This window comes from Schistocerca piceifrons, chromosome 5, assembly GCF_021461385.2.
Source record: "Schistocerca piceifrons isolate TAMUIC-IGC-003096 chromosome 5, iqSchPice1.1, whole genome shotgun sequence".
Taxonomy (NCBI): Eukaryota; Metazoa; Arthropoda; class Insecta; order Orthoptera; family Acrididae; genus Schistocerca; species Schistocerca piceifrons.
This window is the reverse complement of record NC_060142.1, coordinates 390,720,443-390,738,361: the sequence shown is the minus strand read 5'-3', so window position 1 is coordinate 390,738,361 and position 17,919 is coordinate 390,720,443. Positions and strand designations below refer to the sequence as shown.

Below are 17,919 nucleotides of genomic sequence, written 5' to 3'. Positions count from 1 at the left end.
CACAGGCCGAACGAATTGGAGTCGTCGAGTTGCTTCGGTGGGTGGTGTTCATATTAACTAAATATTCCAGTGTACTAAAAACCGTTTGGAATTGTTCCAGTAGCTTATCATTGAAATTGGTGTTGTCACTTGATAACTTGAGGCAGTTAAGGAAGTGTAACGACGCCCACCAAATAGACACGAAGCATGGCTAAACACGTAGCTACAAGTGTAACGAAGATCTGCGTAAGTCTGTGTTCGGCGTTCCAAGCTGCGCTGAAATATTTTTCCTATTCTGCCTGTTACGTCATTATTTTAGTCTGGCCTTTAAATGTGCGCCGAGATTATTCATGCTATTCTAACTTTTATGCCATTATTTTAGTGATGGTTTTAAGGGATTGGCTAACCAGATTTTAAGAGCCTTGACTGCGCAAGTAAGTCACGGAGGTTAATTCTCTTGGTTTCATTTGTGGAGTATATCGTCGCAAGATATTGATAACTAGTTGTGCAGTCAGGATTGGTATCTCATGCCTCAGAATATTGTCTGCCGCTGGTGTGTTTTGTGTTGCAGATAACTGACATGCTTGACGCGAGCAAGCTGGGATCGGACTACCACGGTGGCAGAGTGATATTTAAGGCCCTGCCCCCTCCCACGTCTCGGGTTTTGTTGCAGCTGTCCTGTAATTCGATCCTTTCGGTAGAGAGTTATGGTTTCTGAAACTCAATCGCAGTGCACAGTTAAGTACCTTTTTATTTAATTTCCTGTCCCGTGGATTTCTTGTTTTGGCTAAAATCTTTTGGGGTGCTCGAATCCATCACTAATTCTCATGTAGAGTGGAAGCGGCCCCTATTAAGTTTCTCTTGGAAAGATCTTCTCGTTATAGTCATGTACTAAGATCATACGAACGTGGTATATGCAAGCAGTATTGTTCTAATTAATCTGAAGTTGGACGAGTAAACTTTAAAAATTTTGGGGCTTGTTGAGCTCAGAACTTTGGTGTGAGTTAGTCATGTTAGTCATATTTTATGGATCAGGATTTTATGAACATTGTATTAGTTAATGAAGAGTTGGCTAAGTAAACCTTAAAATTTTGGTGTTTGCTGAACTCAGAACTTTTAACTGTGATAATTATGTAGTCATATTTTACGAGCATGCTTTTATGTATATTGTGTTTAAATTATGAAGAGTTGGCCAAAGAAGCCGTAAAACATTAATGTCTGTTGAATTCCGAACTTGGATGAGCTAAAAGATAGATAAGAGTTTTCATGTAAGTGATGAAGTAGGTGTGGTTCATTTGTCAGTCATGTTGAATTAATTATGGACCCATGGACAGGGTTTTAATTAATGCAAGTGGTTGAAAAAAAAAACGATGTGTGGAAGATATCTTAAAAGATTTTGGTGTTCTATAAGACAAGCTTTGTTGTAACTATGGTTACTCTGAATGTATTATGAGCAATGTATTTGTAATAAAGAAGTGTGTGGCAACTACAACTGATTTCGATTGTAATTTCGGTGTGTCCAAAGGTACGACTCCACAGTGGCTACTATCATTTGTAACTAGTGTATTCCGAAATAGAAGACGTTTCGTGTCCGAAGAAGGGTCTTCAGCTTACCGAAGCAAGCCCGTGGCCCTGCGCCGAAAGGCAGGTAGACGTAGGGATGGCGGCGCCTGCGGACGTCTTCGCGGAAGCGGTCGGGGTCGAAGCGGTCTGGGTCTGGGAAGTAGGCGGGGTCGCGGTGCAGGCCCAGCACGGACACCAGCACGAGCGTGCCGCGCGGCAGCGTCGCCGAGAAGCCCGGCACCCGGAACTCGCCGTTGGTCACGCGCGTCACCGTCTCCACGGGCGGGTACTTCCGCAGCGTCTCTGAGGAACAGACAGGCGGTCACCAGTAAAGGCCTCGTCATTAAGGCGTACAGTCAGGTCCACAATAATAAATGTTGGCATAAGGCTGACACTTTCTCCATTTCATGCAGGGGTTGGCACTGCTCCGTGTCGATAAGTCGCTGAATGGCTTTGTTATACCCCTCTGGCGGAAGGTGTATTATCTGCCATCCCTGAGAGGCGAAAATGGGAAAGAGCAGTGTGAGCTGGGTGGCGAATTTATAGATTTTGGAGGGACGGCCGACTGTAGCGAAGTTTGCTCCGAGCCCAGCGACGATAGAGGACATGACTTTGCATGGGGGCTTAATTATTAAAAACGAATACAATAATTTTAGTAGCTGTGTGTCCGGTTGCGAAGTCTCGCAACCGGTTGGCCCTGACTAGTATTAGTACGCAATCTGACTGCATAAAATAACAATAAAGAATGAAGGGAAATTTCCGTTAACAAAATTGATTAATTAAGTCCCCAGTAACTATAAAAGCTAAGAAACAACAAAGCACAAGTGTAACTGTTCTGTGTGTGATTCAACGTACACGTATCTGGCACGGTTCTTCCTCAATACGACTAGATGTTTTAAACACCATTTACAATGAACTAATTGAAAAACCAGAAATACTATAATTGCACATAGAAACCAGAGTTACAGTGTAATGCATGATCACGAGCCAGATGCGTTGTTGACTGAACCTGTGACCAAGAGGCATTGTTATTTAGGAAATTTGAAATAAAAAAATTTTTGTTACCTCCATATATATTGATGAAAAATACACTGTGATCATTGCAACATCTTCCATATATACGTTACACCAACCGAACAGCATCAACGCTCTCGGCCAGCAGAGGAACAACTGCACACGACATGCTCTATACTAGTACAGCTCTCGACATCCTCTCAACAAGCACTGCCCACGGCAACCTCTGAACTACAACTGCCCACCGCAACCTCTGAACTACTACTGCCAGTGAAGGCGGCGGAATAATACTCTTTGGCGCAATCTCTGGCGCTGTGACTCAGTGTAGCCACCTTTCAACTTCTGATATTTTTAAAAATGTCCGGAATCCGATACATCGATATTTAAAAAGATATCATTATCTGCTCTCAATATATCGAGGTTCAAATGGTTGAAATGGCCATTAGCAGTATGGGACTTATCATCTGAGGTCATCAGTCCCCTACAAGTAGAACCACTTAAACCTAACTAACCTAAGGACGTGACACACCTCCATGCCCGAGGCAGGATTCGAACCTGCGACCGTAGCAGCAGTGCGGTTCCGGACTGAAATGCCTAGAACCGCTCGGCCACAATATATCGAGGAAATGTATCGACAAATCGACGAAAAAAATATCGACTTACCTGCCTATTGGGGTGTATATTTTGTAGGTTTTGTGGTCGGTCTTATACCAGCACTAGCGGGAAGTTGCGTCCCTGGCCGATATAACTGGACAATATTTTGCCGACCCTAATACACCGCCAGATGAAAGTAGTATTACGTTTATCCACTCTTCTTAGAGTAGTTGTTTGGCGGCCCGGAACCTTCCGTGCCACCTCCCTGTCGATCCAACTGTGGTGAAGATTCCTGCAATGCTTCCGCAAGTTCTCTCTACTGCGCTACTAAATAAATAGCCACACTTCTCACAAATAGGAGTATATTTTACCCAACATTTTCACTATTTCTTTTAACAACATAACAAACAATTGCTACGGTAATACCACTTGAGCTGTAGTTGTGTCCGGCTCTTCGAAAAGCGCGCCAGGCGGAGTCCTTTCGCTTCGCGTCTAGTGTTTGCGGTGGCGCTTTCGGTTTAGCGCGCCGTTTGGATCGCTATTGCTCTTTGGCGGGAGGTGGATCAAGTGTACGGCCACGAGACGATCGAGGAGGATGTACTGGCCGGTGACCGAGAGAGGTGGTGGCGCGAGGGGGGCCCTGTTATTGGGGGTCGTCAACTGCTCGCCACGTTCTTTGCCCGACCTCTTGGCTGTCAGAGGCTAAATATGCCTTACCCGCATGTTCGTAGCTTATGAAGCTTAGAAGCCGTGGTGCAGGACCGTATGTCTTCTTATCGGCCATTGAAACCACTGGCAGCGGTTGGCTCTGACGAGCATTTGGAAGTGCAACGTGTCCCCAGCGCTGTTGTGGAGTGTGAGAAGTTGAGTACTGTTTTATATATAAAGGGCTTTTTGAGTTCTAGTGAAGTGTATGAGTTTCTTCACCAATGGTTTTCTTGGAATCTTTCCACCACAGTTTTCGTTTGCCTGTCCGCGGGAGTGTGGTAATTTCTTCTTGGTCAGGCCGTTTCGTTCACACGTCGATTGGGTGATTTAGGGTCGGTGTCGCGTGTCTCTGTGGTTCAGAGTCTTGCTACATCTTCTAGTTTTGGGTAACTCGGGGAGGTGGTGGCTTGTAATGGAAGTTTTGGGGCTGATCTGCTGTGGTCCTATAGACCACCAATAACTATTCCGCCTATTGTGATTTGGGCCCCTTTACACGTGTCACTCCCTCACCGAGCTAAGGGAATTTTTTTGGGGAACTGCCTTTAATGTGAAAGTTTGTGTGCTGGCTTATTCACATTTACCTTGTAAGAACTGACAAGTGTAATATAAGTTATTTAACTGGCGAGAGACAACTATTTTAGCTTTAGTACAAACTAGCTACTCTAAGGTGATTTTTTAAAGCAATTGTTCTCCTTTAAAATCTTACTATTGGGAAGTTGTTAACGTCATACCTTGCAATAATATCCTTTGCATAGAGAAAATTTGCCAGCTATTTAAAAGAGTATTTTTTAATTGTTGTCTTATATATATATATTACTACTGGGAAGTTGTTAACGTCCTACCTGGCATCTCCTTTTCATAAAGAAAATTTGTCAGCTATTCGAAATTGTTTTTGAAATTTTTTTAAAATGCCAGACTTAAAAATTTATTATTGGGAAAGCCTTTTAAAATAAAAAGATAAACTTAGCAGTGTGTGATATTTCACCAGCACCTCCTGGTCCCGACTTCCACGATAACGTTTTTGGAATAATATGTGTACTTGAGTTGTTGTTTGTGAACCGCCCTAATTGACGGTTCAGCACTCTCTTGAGTACATTCAAAAACGTCCGTACATGCGTCCTTTAGCACCTCAGAGAGCAAACAAAGCACAGATAAAAAAACTACTGCTGTTCAGTAGTTCATGTTGTTCATTACGCTCTTGTTGGTGCTTCGTTTACTTCATGGCTCTGGTATTCAGGAACTTGCTGCACCATGGCCCAAATGACTCCCGGACGACCAGTGGTTGCAATACCATTTTTACTGGTCCCCTTCTCGCCGGCTCCACCACTGCTCCACATTCACTGCATACAAGAAAGAAAAACACACAGCTTCCCTTTCCCACTACGTTTATCCTTATTCAACTTACTCACGAGCATCTCTTGTCGACGGCTTCCCAATGGTATGTTCGGATGTTTACAAATATCCCAAAACACTACAATATATAAATATCGGCTGCACATTATAAATACACTGAAGAGACAAAAAAACTGGTACACCTGCCTAATATCGTGTAGGGCCCCCGCGAGCACGCAGAAGTGCCGCAACACGACGTGGCATGGACTCGACTAATGTCTAAAGTAGCGCTGGAGGAAATTGACACCATGAATCCTGCAGGCAGTCTATAAATCCGAAAGAATACGAGGGAGTGGAGATCTCTTCTGAACAGCACGTTGCAAGGCATCTCAGATATGCTCTGGGTAGTTAGGTGGCCTGCGGAAGTGTTTAAACTCATAAGAGTGTTCCTGGAGCCACTCTGTAGCAATTCTGGATGTGTGGCGTGTCTCATTGTCCTGCTGGAATTGCCGATGTCCGTCAGAATGCACAATGGACATGAATGGATGCAGGTGATCAGACAGCATGCTTACGCATGTGTCACCTGTCAGAGTCGTAAGTAGACGTATCATACCACTCCAGCTGCACACGCCCCACACCATTACAGAGCCTTGACCAGCTTGAGCACTGCCCCGCTGACATGCAGCGTCTATGGATTCATGAGGCTGTCTGCATAACTATACACAACCACTCGCTCGATGGAATTTGAAACAGACTCGTCCGACGAGGCAACATGCTTCCAGTCATCAACAGTCCAATGTCAGTGATGACGGGCCTAGGCGAGGCGTAAAGCTTTGTGTCGTACAGTCGTCAAGGGTACACGAGTGGACCTTCGTCTCGGAAAGCCCATATCGATGATGTTTTGTTGAATGTTCCGCACGCTGACACTTGTGGATGGCCCAGCATTGAAATCTGCAACAATTTGCGGAAGGGTTGCACTTCTGTCACGCTGAACGATACTCTTCAGTCGTCGTTGGTCCCGTTCTTGCAGGATCTTTCTCCGGCCGCAGCGATGTGGGAGAGATTTGATGTTTTACTGGATTCCTGATATTCACGGTACACTTGCACTCGTGAAATGGTCGTACGGGAAAATCCCCACTTCATCGCTACCTCGGAGATGCTGTGTCCCATACTCGTGGGCCGACTATAACACCTCGTTCAAACTCATTTAAATCTTGATAACCTGCCATTTTAGCAGCAGTAACCGACTTAACAATTGCGCCAGACACTTGTCTCATATAGACGTTGCCGACCGCAGCGCGATATTCTGCCTATTTACATATCTCTGTATTTGAATACGCCTGCCTATACCAGTTTTTATAGCGCCTGAGAGTATAGTGCTGGTTTTAGAGCTGTGTATTTGATATTGATTTATTATTAGATATTCGAGGACATCAACAAGCTCGCAGCCTGCCTATCCCCCTTACAGCAAGAACTGAAAGGAAAACGATGCAGTTTCACGATTGACGGTAACCACTTTGCTAACAATGGTAACTGAATGTCAGTGGCACAATAAAAGGTCCCCCATTCAGTCCCGTTATATACCGCATTTGTCCACAACACCTATGTCCACTTCCCTGTTTTTTCATTTCCCCAACGCCAGTGACCTAGCAACTGTAGTGTCAAAATTACGTGGTGAAGCTAAAGGCTGCAATTTCTGTTGGCAACGCCGAACGCCGATTACGTCAGCATCTGCCCTCATATTTGTACGTCTCTGCCCACTACAAAGACCAATCTTGTCATTTAAATTCTTGTTCAACATTTTTAGCAACCATTTTTGAAGACGCATATGTGAAGAAATAGTACACTAGTTGCGTTAAATTTTTTTTTTTTTTTTTTTTGTAACGCAACTGGTGTGATATTTATTCACATCGGAAATCTAATTCCACTCACCCCCCCCCCCCCCCCCCCCCAGTGTAATCTGACTTTTCCTTTCGTGTCACATATACATGCTGCACACAGGCAAAGAGAAAGATCGGCTCAAAAAGTAATAAGAGTCCTTCACAGAGTGAAAGTAAAATTATGTTATACTACAATTTCAAAAGAACAACTTCAAATATTTACCAAAAATTGTGAAAAAGAATGTAATATAAAATAAAAATATCGGCACTCGATATTGCAGGTTTGAAATCGGTATATCGATATATCGTGGGCAGGAGAATAAGGCCGATACATATCGATATTTTTAATGAAAATACGGTATTGCCGCGGGGAGTGGCCGCGCGGTTAGTCGTCATGCCGGGGAGTGCGCTTCCCCTCCCTCCGGAGGTTCGAGTCCTCCCTCGGGCATGGGTGTGTGTTTTGTTCTCAGCATCAGTTAGTTTACGTAGTGTGTAAGTCTAGGGACCGATGACCTCAGCAGTTTGGTCACACGCATTTACACATTTGAAGAAAGTATCGATATATTGTTGTTTTATCAACAGCCCTAGTAGGTGACGGGCGATCGCAGGGGAGCTATCTCGTGTCCTAGTGGGCAGACTGCACACTTGGAGTGTTGAAACCCACGTCTCCCCATTGTGCCTGTGTATTCTATTATTTTGGACACGGGACGGAGTGGCACGACCAGTACATGACTGTGGCTAGCTGTACTGCACCGCAGGTACTGTAAGTTGATATTTTGCTAACGCTCATAGAAACATAATGATTAACTACAAACTACCATAACTGATTGAGTACTGTGACTGGCCAGAGTGAATGATTAGTTAAACTTTTCGATGTGGACCTTATAACAGATACTATAAAAGTGAATTCCCAAAGAGACTGTTTACTAAATTCTTAAATGCAGACTGTTATAACTGAGTATGCTAACGAGACCAGCCATAACCCTTGATTCGTCATATTCCTCTGTTGATGTTGATAAATGATTGCTATGATTCGTGCCTGATACTGAACTGGCTGCCGAGTCGCAAGTCTTTTCAGTTGACGCCACGTTAGGCGACTTGCATGTCGATGATGATGATGAAATTATGATAAAAAAACACAACTCGCAGTCGCCAAATGCGTTGCTGATTTTCATGTACACTGTAGGTTTGGAGGCGGGCAAATTGTCTTGTACCGAGGTAAACGTTATTGAGAATCTATTGACACCCAATGTCGATGCTCCTTCCAAAAGGGAAGCTACTGTTCTCAGTTTATTCAGTTGTGCATCTTAAACACTTGACCTTCAGGATCCTATTGAAATTTTGAAATGCGGTTTTTAAATCTGCTGTATGATTATTCACTTGATTTAACTGTTTTCTACTACGCTGCTATTTTTTTTTTGATGCGCTATTTTCATTATTGTTAACTGGTTTTTTAAAACTTCTCTGGCACTGTTAAGTATTTTGTGCCCAGGAAGCCTGTGACGTTTAAAATTTGGTGCATGCTAGGTTTACTCGTTTGAAGCCTATTTAAATCGTGTCTGTAAACTACTCTGTTTTATTACACTTATGATGGAAATAAACGTAATATTATTGTTCTGTTAACTCAAACTCAGTCACTCGAACCTATCCATTAGCCCTACCTGCCAGTACGGCTACAATGTCTTGAATTACTTTTGCCCAAGCATACACAAGCACAAACTGAAGGACAGCTAATAATTAAGTGTTACAGAATTACGTAGCGCTTGTTGTTGTTGTGTTCTCCTGTTGGAAGACTGGTTTGATGCAGCTCTTCATGACACTATGTTACGTTCAAATCTCTTCGTCTCTATGTAACTGCTGCCACCTACATCCATTTGCACCAGCTTGCTTTAGTCTTCCTATACTTTAATAATGAATGTGTAAGACCGGAATTAGTACAGATCATAGCCTCAATTGCACATAACGCTACGATTAAACATAGTCTCCATGCATTTCTACACATCTGCATCATCGTTGAATCTGGTGTAAGGCTCATTATAAAAAAAAAACCTGTTTTGTGTAAAACATAGGTATGTAGATTGCTACCACAGAGTCGATTTTATATTTGTATTACCTATGTAATAAAAGAAAGTGCAGCCTTCAAATTTTTTGATCGCAGGTAAGAGAAGCATGTCTGTTCGCACTGGTCTGTCTGCCTTCAGATTTTGACATGCAAGGATCGTGTGGTATTGCTGTAGTACTTTTACGATACAATAACTTATTTTGAAGGAAGTAAGTGCTGTTTTATTGTCAGTTAACGATTTCACATGTTTAATTTCATTATTTATTGTGTCATGAGTTTTATTTTTCATCATTTCTAGCAGGGAAGACTCAACACTTCAATGTGGAACCGTTCCGGCATTGGTGTGATTTTACTACTAATTTACAATGTCAGTTATTACTGATTATTATGTGCGGAACCTATAGTCATTCAATCATACAGCACAGAGCGAATGCCGCATTTTGATTTTCAAATTACATTTCCTAAAATTCAATAGGTCCACATCTTCTGTTCCGCCGCTCCCAACACCAACCTTGGACCACAGTCTTCCTCCCGTAACAAAATTCTAACAGACTTGAGTTTGCGGAGGTGGAAGACTAACTAGCCACCTAATCCAGTTTGGAGAAATTGAGGGTTTCGCTTCTTCAAGCATGATCGTAAAGTTATTTATCCCATCTATGAGAAAATCGTATGGGGACGCAGTAATGAACACGAGCAAAGTGCGGTATTGTGGGAAAATGTTTGGTCACAGAAAAACGGACGACGCAGATAAAACGCACAGCTGTCTCAGATACCTATCGAGGACGTGCTGATGAAGTGATTCGAGGAGACAGACACGTTACAGTTCAGTAACAACAGCATTAAAAACATTCTGAGAAAAATGGGTCAAAGAGCAAAACCCTGAATGTTTCCAAACTGGTTTCGATGCCTGGGTTCAACGATCGCGCAAATGTGTATAAATGTGTGGTTACTATGTAGAATGGTAGTGTTGTATAGAGGAGAATCCAGGCTATAATTCCGCTCTTATTTGTTCATTATTAAATTTTTTATGACACAGCAGGCATTACTTTTTGATCACCCTTATATAATTACAGTTGTTTCACTTATCAGCTTCGTCTCATCATGCGTCTAATTTGTAATATTGTACTTGTTTGTAATAATATCTTTGCTTAAGACAACGTTATCTTGTTCAGTTGTGCCCCTGAAACTTGTCTCCAAAGTTTGGTGTATTTTGCTCAATTCATTTTCCTTCGATGCACAATTAGCTATTGTAATTTATCATGTAATTCATTAACTCAACATATCATACATATTACGTAAGCTACGTAGTTTTTATTTCAGATTTTTATCAAAGTAATTTTAGTATTACATCGAATACAAGGTTGTAAATACAAAATCAAATAGGGGTAATGCAAGAGTAGGTTTAATAACGAATAAAAAATAGGAATGCGGGTAAGCTACTACAAGCAGCATAGTGAACGCATTATGGTGGCCAAGATAGATACGAAGCATTCGTCTACCACATTAGTACAAGTCTATATGCCAACTAGCTCCGTAGAGATTGATGAAATATATGACAAGATAAAAGAAATTATTCAGATAGTGAAGGGAGACGAAAATTTAATAGTCATGGGTGACTGGAATTTGATAGTAGGAAAAGGAAGAGGAGGAAACGTAGTAAGTGAATATGGAATGGGGGTAAGGAATGAAAGAGGTAGCCGCCTGGTAGAATTTTCCACAGAGCGTAACTTAATCATAGCTAACACTTGGTTCAAGAATCATAAAAGAAGGTTGTATAAATGGAGGCGGCCTGGAGATACTGGAAGGTTTCAGACAGATTAATTAATGGTAAAACAGAGATTTAGGAACCAGGTTTTAAATTGTAAGACATTTCCAGGGGCAGATGTGGACTCTGACCACAATCTATTGGTTATGAACTATAGATTAAACCTGAAGAAACTGCAAAAAGGTGGGAATTTAAGGAGATGGGACCTGGATAAACTACCAGAACCAGAGGTTGTAGAGAATTTCAGGGAGAGCTTTAGGGAACGATGGACAAGAATGGGGGAAAGACATACAGTAGAAGAAGAATGGGTAGCTTTGAGAGATGAAATAGTAAAGGCAGCAGAGGATCAAGTAGGTAAAACGACGAGAGAGTAGAAATCCTTGGGTAACAGAAGAAATATTGAATTTAATTGATGAAAAGAGAAAATATAAAAATGCAGTAAATAAAGCAGGCAAAAAGGAATACAAACGTCTCAAAAATGAGCTCGATAGGAAGTGCAAAATGGCTAATCGGGGATGGCTAGAGGACAAATGTAAGGCTGCAGAGGCATATATCACTAGGGATAAGATAGATACTGCCTACAGGAAAATTAAAGAGACCTTTGGAGAAAAGAGAACCACTTATATGAATATCAAGAGCTCAGATGGAAACCCAGTTCTAAGCAAAGAAGGGAAAGCAGAAAGGTGGAAGGAGTATAAGAGTGTCTATACAAGAGGGATGTACTTGAGGACAATATTATGGAAATGGAAGAGGATGTATATGAGATGAAATGGGAGATATGATACTGCGTGAAGAGTTTGACAGAGCACGGAAAGATCTAAGTCGAAATAAGGCCCCGGGAGTAGACAACATTTCATTAGAACTACTGATAGCCTTGGAAGAGCCAGCCCTGACAAAACTCTACCATCTGGTGAGCAAGATGTATGACACAGGCGAAATAACCTCAGACTTCATTAATAATAATTCCAATCCCAAAGAAAGCAGGTGCTGAGAGATGTGAAAATTACCGAACTATCAGTTTAATAAGTCACGGCTGCAAAACACTAACACGAATTCCTTACAGACTAATGGAAAAACTGGTAGAAGCCCACCTGAGGGAAGATCAGTTTGGACTCCGTAGAAATGTTGGAACACGTTAGGCAATACTGACCCTACGACTTACCTTAGAAGAAAGATTAAGGAAAGGCAAACCTACGTTTCTAGCATTTGTAGGCTAAGAGAAAGCTTTTGACAATGTTGACTGGAATACTCTCTTTCAAATTCTGAAGGTGGCAGGGGTGTTATACAGGGAGCGAAAGGCTATTTACAATTGGTACAGAAACCAGACGGCAGTTATAAGAGTCGAGGGGCATGGAAGGAAAGTAGTGGTTGGGAAGGGAGTGAGACAGGGTTGTAGCCTATCGCCGATTGTTATTCAATCTGTGTATTGAGCAAGGAGTAAAGGAAACAGAAGAAAAATTCGGAGTAGGAATTAAAATCCATGAAGAAGAAATAAAAACTTTGAGGTTCACCGATGACATTGTAATTCTGTCATAGACAGAAAAGGACCTGGAAGAGCAGCTGAACGGAATGGACAGAGTCTTGAAAGGAGGATATAAGATGAACATCAAGAAAAGCAAAACGAGGATAATGGAATGTAGTCAAATTAAATCGGGTGATGCTGCCGGAATTAGATTAGGAAATGAGACATTTAAAGTAGTAAAGGAGTTTTGCTATTTGGGGAGCAAAATAACTGATGATGGTCGAAGTAGAGAGGATATAAAATGTAGACTGGCAATGGCAAGGAAAGCGTTTCTGCAGAAGAGAAATTTGTTAACATCGAGTATAGATTTAAGTGTCAGGAAGTCGTTTCTGAAAGTATTTGTATTGCGTGTAGCTATGTATGGAAGTGAAGTGTGGACGGTAAATAGTTTAGACATGAAGAGAATAGAAGCTTTCGAAGTGTGCTGCTACAGAAGAATGCCAAAGATTAGAATGGTAGATCACATAACTAATGAGGAGGGATTGAATAGAATTGGGGAGAAGAGAAATTTGTGGCACAACTTGACTAGAAGAAGGGATCGGTTGGTAGGACATGTTCTGAGGCATCAAGGGATCACCAGTTTAGTATTGGAGGGCAGCGTGGAGGGTAAAAATCGTAGAGGGAGACCAACAGTTGAATACACTAAGCAGATTCAGAAGGATGTAGGGTGCAGTAGGTACTGTGAGATGAAGGAGCTTGCACAGGATAGAGTAGCATGGAGAGCTGCAGCAAACCAGTCTCTGGACTGCAGACGACAACAACAACAACAACATCAAACATTAATAACTCTCATCTTTCAGAAGCATCCTTTAAAAGAAAATTCTTTTAAAGAATTCTGTAAAAACATTCAGAGAAAAATGGGCCAAGGAGCAAAGCGCTGAATGTTTCCAAACGTTTTGATGCCTGGGTTCAACGATCGTGCAAATGTGTGCAAATGCGTTGTTACTACGTCGAACGATAGTGTTATGTAGAGGACTGTCCAGGCTATAATTCCGCTTTTATTTGTTCATTATTAAAATTTTTATGACGCAGGAGGCATTAATTTTTACACTTGTTTCATTTCTCCGTTTAGTCTCACTTCTTATATTGTACTTGTTTGTAATAATGGCTTTGCTCAAGACAACGTTATCTCGTTCAGTCACGACTCTGAAACATGTCTCCAAAGTTTTCTGTATTTTGGTCAATTTATTTTCCTTCAGTGTACAATTAGCTATAGTAATTTATCATGTAGTTCATTAACTCGACGTGTCATACATCTTATGTAAGTTACATAGTTTTTATTTCACATTTTCATCAAAGTAATTTTAGTATTATAACGAACATTAATAACTGTTATCTTTCAGAGGTAGTTGACAGATCTTTAGACGCACCTAGTCTCAATCAATCCTTGATATCATGAAATTCACAGTCCACATATTTACTATTGTACCTGATAATAGAGTAACAGCTAATAACCAGTTAAATAATACATATTGCAGAATATTACGCAAACACCGTCTATTTTTTTTCATTTATAATGTATGAAATATTCTACATTGCTCCAAAGGAACAGTCGGCTAACGTAGTTATGTGACAACAACTGGACTTCTACGGGACAGTGGTCGCCTGTCCCAGAAATGAGGCGTTTTAAACTTGTCTCGTGAATTTCACTCAGGATGGTGACTCTTTCCGTAAACGGTTTCACTAATATGATAGTGTCAAGAGTGATCCAACCTCGCCAGCTAACAGTTCGTTCGTTGGTAGCAGTACAAGTACGTCTCGTAGCTGTACATATGTCGTAAAGGCACGGACGTGACTTCACAATCGTAAGATGAGAAGCGGATTTTAATGCACTGGTGTGTTATGTTCCGTCGGAACCTTTCTGTGCGATGTCTTCACCTACGACGGTAAATCAAACTGTTATGTCCTCACATCTATCGAAGTTATCTGTTACACACCCAAATTCCATGCTGCGCAATGCTGACGGTGACACTACGACATAACTTAATTGAACTCGCCGCGCTGTTCATAAATCCGAGGTGGACTACGCCCACTCTATATTTTCCATTCGACAGCTTTGGACGAAACTCCTTTGTAAACTATAAGTTAAAATTCTACGCAAGAAATGCTGGTTCTGATGCAACATAATAGACAAATTCGGCTACTACAAAAAACTGATTGAAATGATCCGTTCCTTCCCACGTCGATCTTTTTACTTATCTTTATATTTCACTGCCACTTCCTCCCTTCCATCAGTGTCTCCTCTCTTTTCTCTCCCACTGTCACTGAATCCTCTTTCTTCCACCGTCGCAGTCTCTCTTCTACTCTATTTCAGCACAGAAAAGCTCGAATACATTCGCATGCCAAAATTTTTGGTGAGGAAGATTGACTGACCATTAGGCACTTGGTTCCCCACTTTTCTCTCAGTCTTTTAAAGTGGATCATATTCATCTTTTTGTTGTCTGACAGGAGCATTTTTCCGCCAGTTCCCTTCTTTTCTCTGTTACAGCAGACTGTGCTACTTATATAAAAAGAATTCTACAAGTAAAAAAATTGGTGGTTTATCTACATATTTCGACAAATTTATGTGCTTTGACACATATCAACGACAAATAAATGCGCATAATATAAAGTTAACACAATTTTATGAATACTTTTCTCATAGATCGCAATCAATAGAAAATGGCGCACTTACGGCTTGTCTTAAAAGAATAAAAATTTTATTAGAAATATTTACTAAATTTTCAGCCTTTCCAGTTTTACATAATTTCTGGCAATTATTTTAAGCTCTTTTCAGGCATGATAAGACCCTCTTTAGTCCATTTTTTGTCACTTTAGTACCACTTTTGGTACATTTGCATATGCGCGAAATGCCCATTATACAGAGAGAGTGCAGCATACATTTTTATTGGTGAAAAAATGCTAGTCTGGTGACCCCAAAAAACGTGCAATTGCCCTAGAACCTTTACCATGAGTTCACTACATCAGCTAAAAATACGGATATTTTACGTGCGTAATTACGGAACTTTGAACCTCTGAACTTCAGTAACGGATACTGATATCGAAAAAAAACTGTAACGTTCTCTGAGAACATCTTAAGGACATATCGGAAAATGTCGACGACGGTCATGAACAGAAATTATGATACTGACCATCCCCACAACTGGTGCATCTCGTACCCAAATATAGTGGTTTTCTGGGATATTCTCAGGAACCGCATATGGAGAAACAGACTTTCATAAGCCGCCCATGGTCCTCCCTAGACCACACCTTTTTACAAAAGAACCATGGGATTTGCTTCAAGTTGCCTGGGATGGAGGAAGTGTGTAGTGTTGAAATTTTGACCCTGTGCTGTAGGACAGGTACAGAATGCTTATTCTTCCAATAGGTATACAAATGGTTACTAGTCCATGGATTATCCAAAACACTTGACCCCTTATATCTGTGATCAAAAGAACCCGAGATATGACTCCCTGAAAAATCGCATTTTAGTGCGCGGGTTTTTAGTATACATTTGTACTGTGCACTATCGTGTACAGTCCGATAACTTCCATGATAAATGAGGAAGCTGTAGAGGGTAAACACTGTAGGAAGATAGAGGCTGTATATCCAACAAATATTTGAGGGCGTTGGGTGCAAATACTACTCTGAACCGTGGAAGACCTAATACCAATGGCCAGGCAAGCATTTGATATACCGTTCCCCAAATTGCGAGTAGGCCTACAGTGAGCTATCTGGTGTTCCCCGTCGCTCGGTCCATTGACTGCGAGCGTGGTTGGTAAGTCTGGTAAATTTCAATGAAAGAATGCAACATTTTTGTTGCGCCTTCATGGTTGGTAAGCTCGATTACATAAGTGGAGAGCCTTAGGGTAAACGGATCCTGGCTTCACGTACTGCAGCGAACGACCGAGCCGGTATCAAGAGGAGAACCGCACCGGAGATGACCGCGGAGAAGCCCTCGGACGTTGGCGCGCCAGGTACATATAGTCTGCGGCCGCGAGCTCGGCTTCAGTTCACCATCGGGTGAAGCTTTGACAATGCCAGCCATTCGTGCTGGCGAAACGTCAGTAAAATCATTAGATGAACGTCGGTCGAAGAACCCGAGACAGAAGCCAATAGGCAGTTTGTCCCATAGATTAGTTGTAGAAAGGCAGAACCATAACCGGAACCTATTATACTTCATTGTTGGATCATGTGAAATTCGTTGGCTAAAAAATGTGGCTGTCACGAAGAAAAAAAATGCTCTTCCATCGGGATAATGCACCATCCCACACACCAGCGATAACAATGGCGAATGTGCATGACCTGAACGTTGAATTGGTTTCTCATCCACCCTATTCTCCAGGCTTAGTCCCAAGTGACTTCTTCCTCTTCCCAAAGCTGAAACCTAGGCTTGCTGGGAAGAAATTTTCATCAAATGAGGAAGTGATATGTTGTAATGCCAGTTCCTCAGACGAGAAATAAAAATCAAAAATTAGCTCCCAACACCCCAAAGATTTCCCCCCATGTCCCAAATTCCTAGAAAAGTGAATAAGTGAACGAAGTTCCATTTATCACTATTATTAGGAAAATAACAAGTAATTAAATCAGGAATCTAAGACTTGACAATTTAGCAATCTACGAAAGAAAGATTAAATTTCAGTAAAATAAAAATCATAATAAATCGCAAAATTAGCATAAATTAACATTCGCAAAGTAGAACCAATGATCCCAAAGAATACTCCGTGTGAGTACTCTTTGGGAATCGTGAGTAATGACTAAGTATAATTCAATGCATTGTCACTACGTTACGAGAGTTAGCCGAAGCAGGTCATATATTTGAATGCTCGACATGTAGGCGCGCTTAGATTATTTTTGAGATTGCGATCTATTATGACGCAGTAATACGATCTTCAAATATCACGGCATTAGAATTCGAACGGAGGACTTTTACCTACTAGAATAAAGTGAACTTTTAACTAGATAATTGAACTAAACATTACTTAGACAGTGATTTAGGCAACGAACACCGATAGACAATTTTCATTTATAATAGCCAGTGGTTTATGGAACTTCAGTGATAGGTCCGAAGCATATAATTTAAATCCCCCCAACACCTGGGAAAGCTTTCTACTCAAGGCTCGGTTAGGAAGTGACTGATATTGTGCAATAAAACACCCTCTCGTGCCAAGTCGTGCATTTGTGATTTAAAATTCTATCAAATTATTGACATGAAACTCCCGAGTAATAATTACGCGCAGCGATAATATTTGACTGTAGCACTCGGCGCTTGTGTAGAATCTTTGACTCAAATAACAAGCCCACTGTTACGATTTCTTAGATACTTGAGATTACGACCAGTTTGTAGGGAATTTGTTGTGGCTGTGACTGCATTGGTTTTATCATTAATATTTCATCATTAATCAGTTAAACATCGATTACGAACGATTAATTACGGTTCTTGGTGAAGTAAATATCTCACGCACGTCGACATTTCGGTTCAGCACTGTTATTTTGAGTAACGTCGTCTTCGTAACTTGAT

The 17,919-nt window shown here is 41.3% G+C and overlaps 1 protein-coding gene across 1 annotated transcript in view; it reads right to left on the bottom strand.

Annotated features, from left to right (window-relative positions):
- Positions 1-17,919, bottom strand: part of LOC124799020 (cytochrome P450 6k1-like) — a 74,261-nt gene that overhangs the window by 18,108 nt on the left and 38,234 nt on the right. The window contains exon 6 of the mRNA XM_047262557.1: positions 1,594-1,845. Coding sequence (XP_047118513.1) covers positions 1,594-1,845 — 252 coding nt within the window. The remainder of the gene's footprint in view (positions 1-1,593; positions 1,846-17,919) is intronic.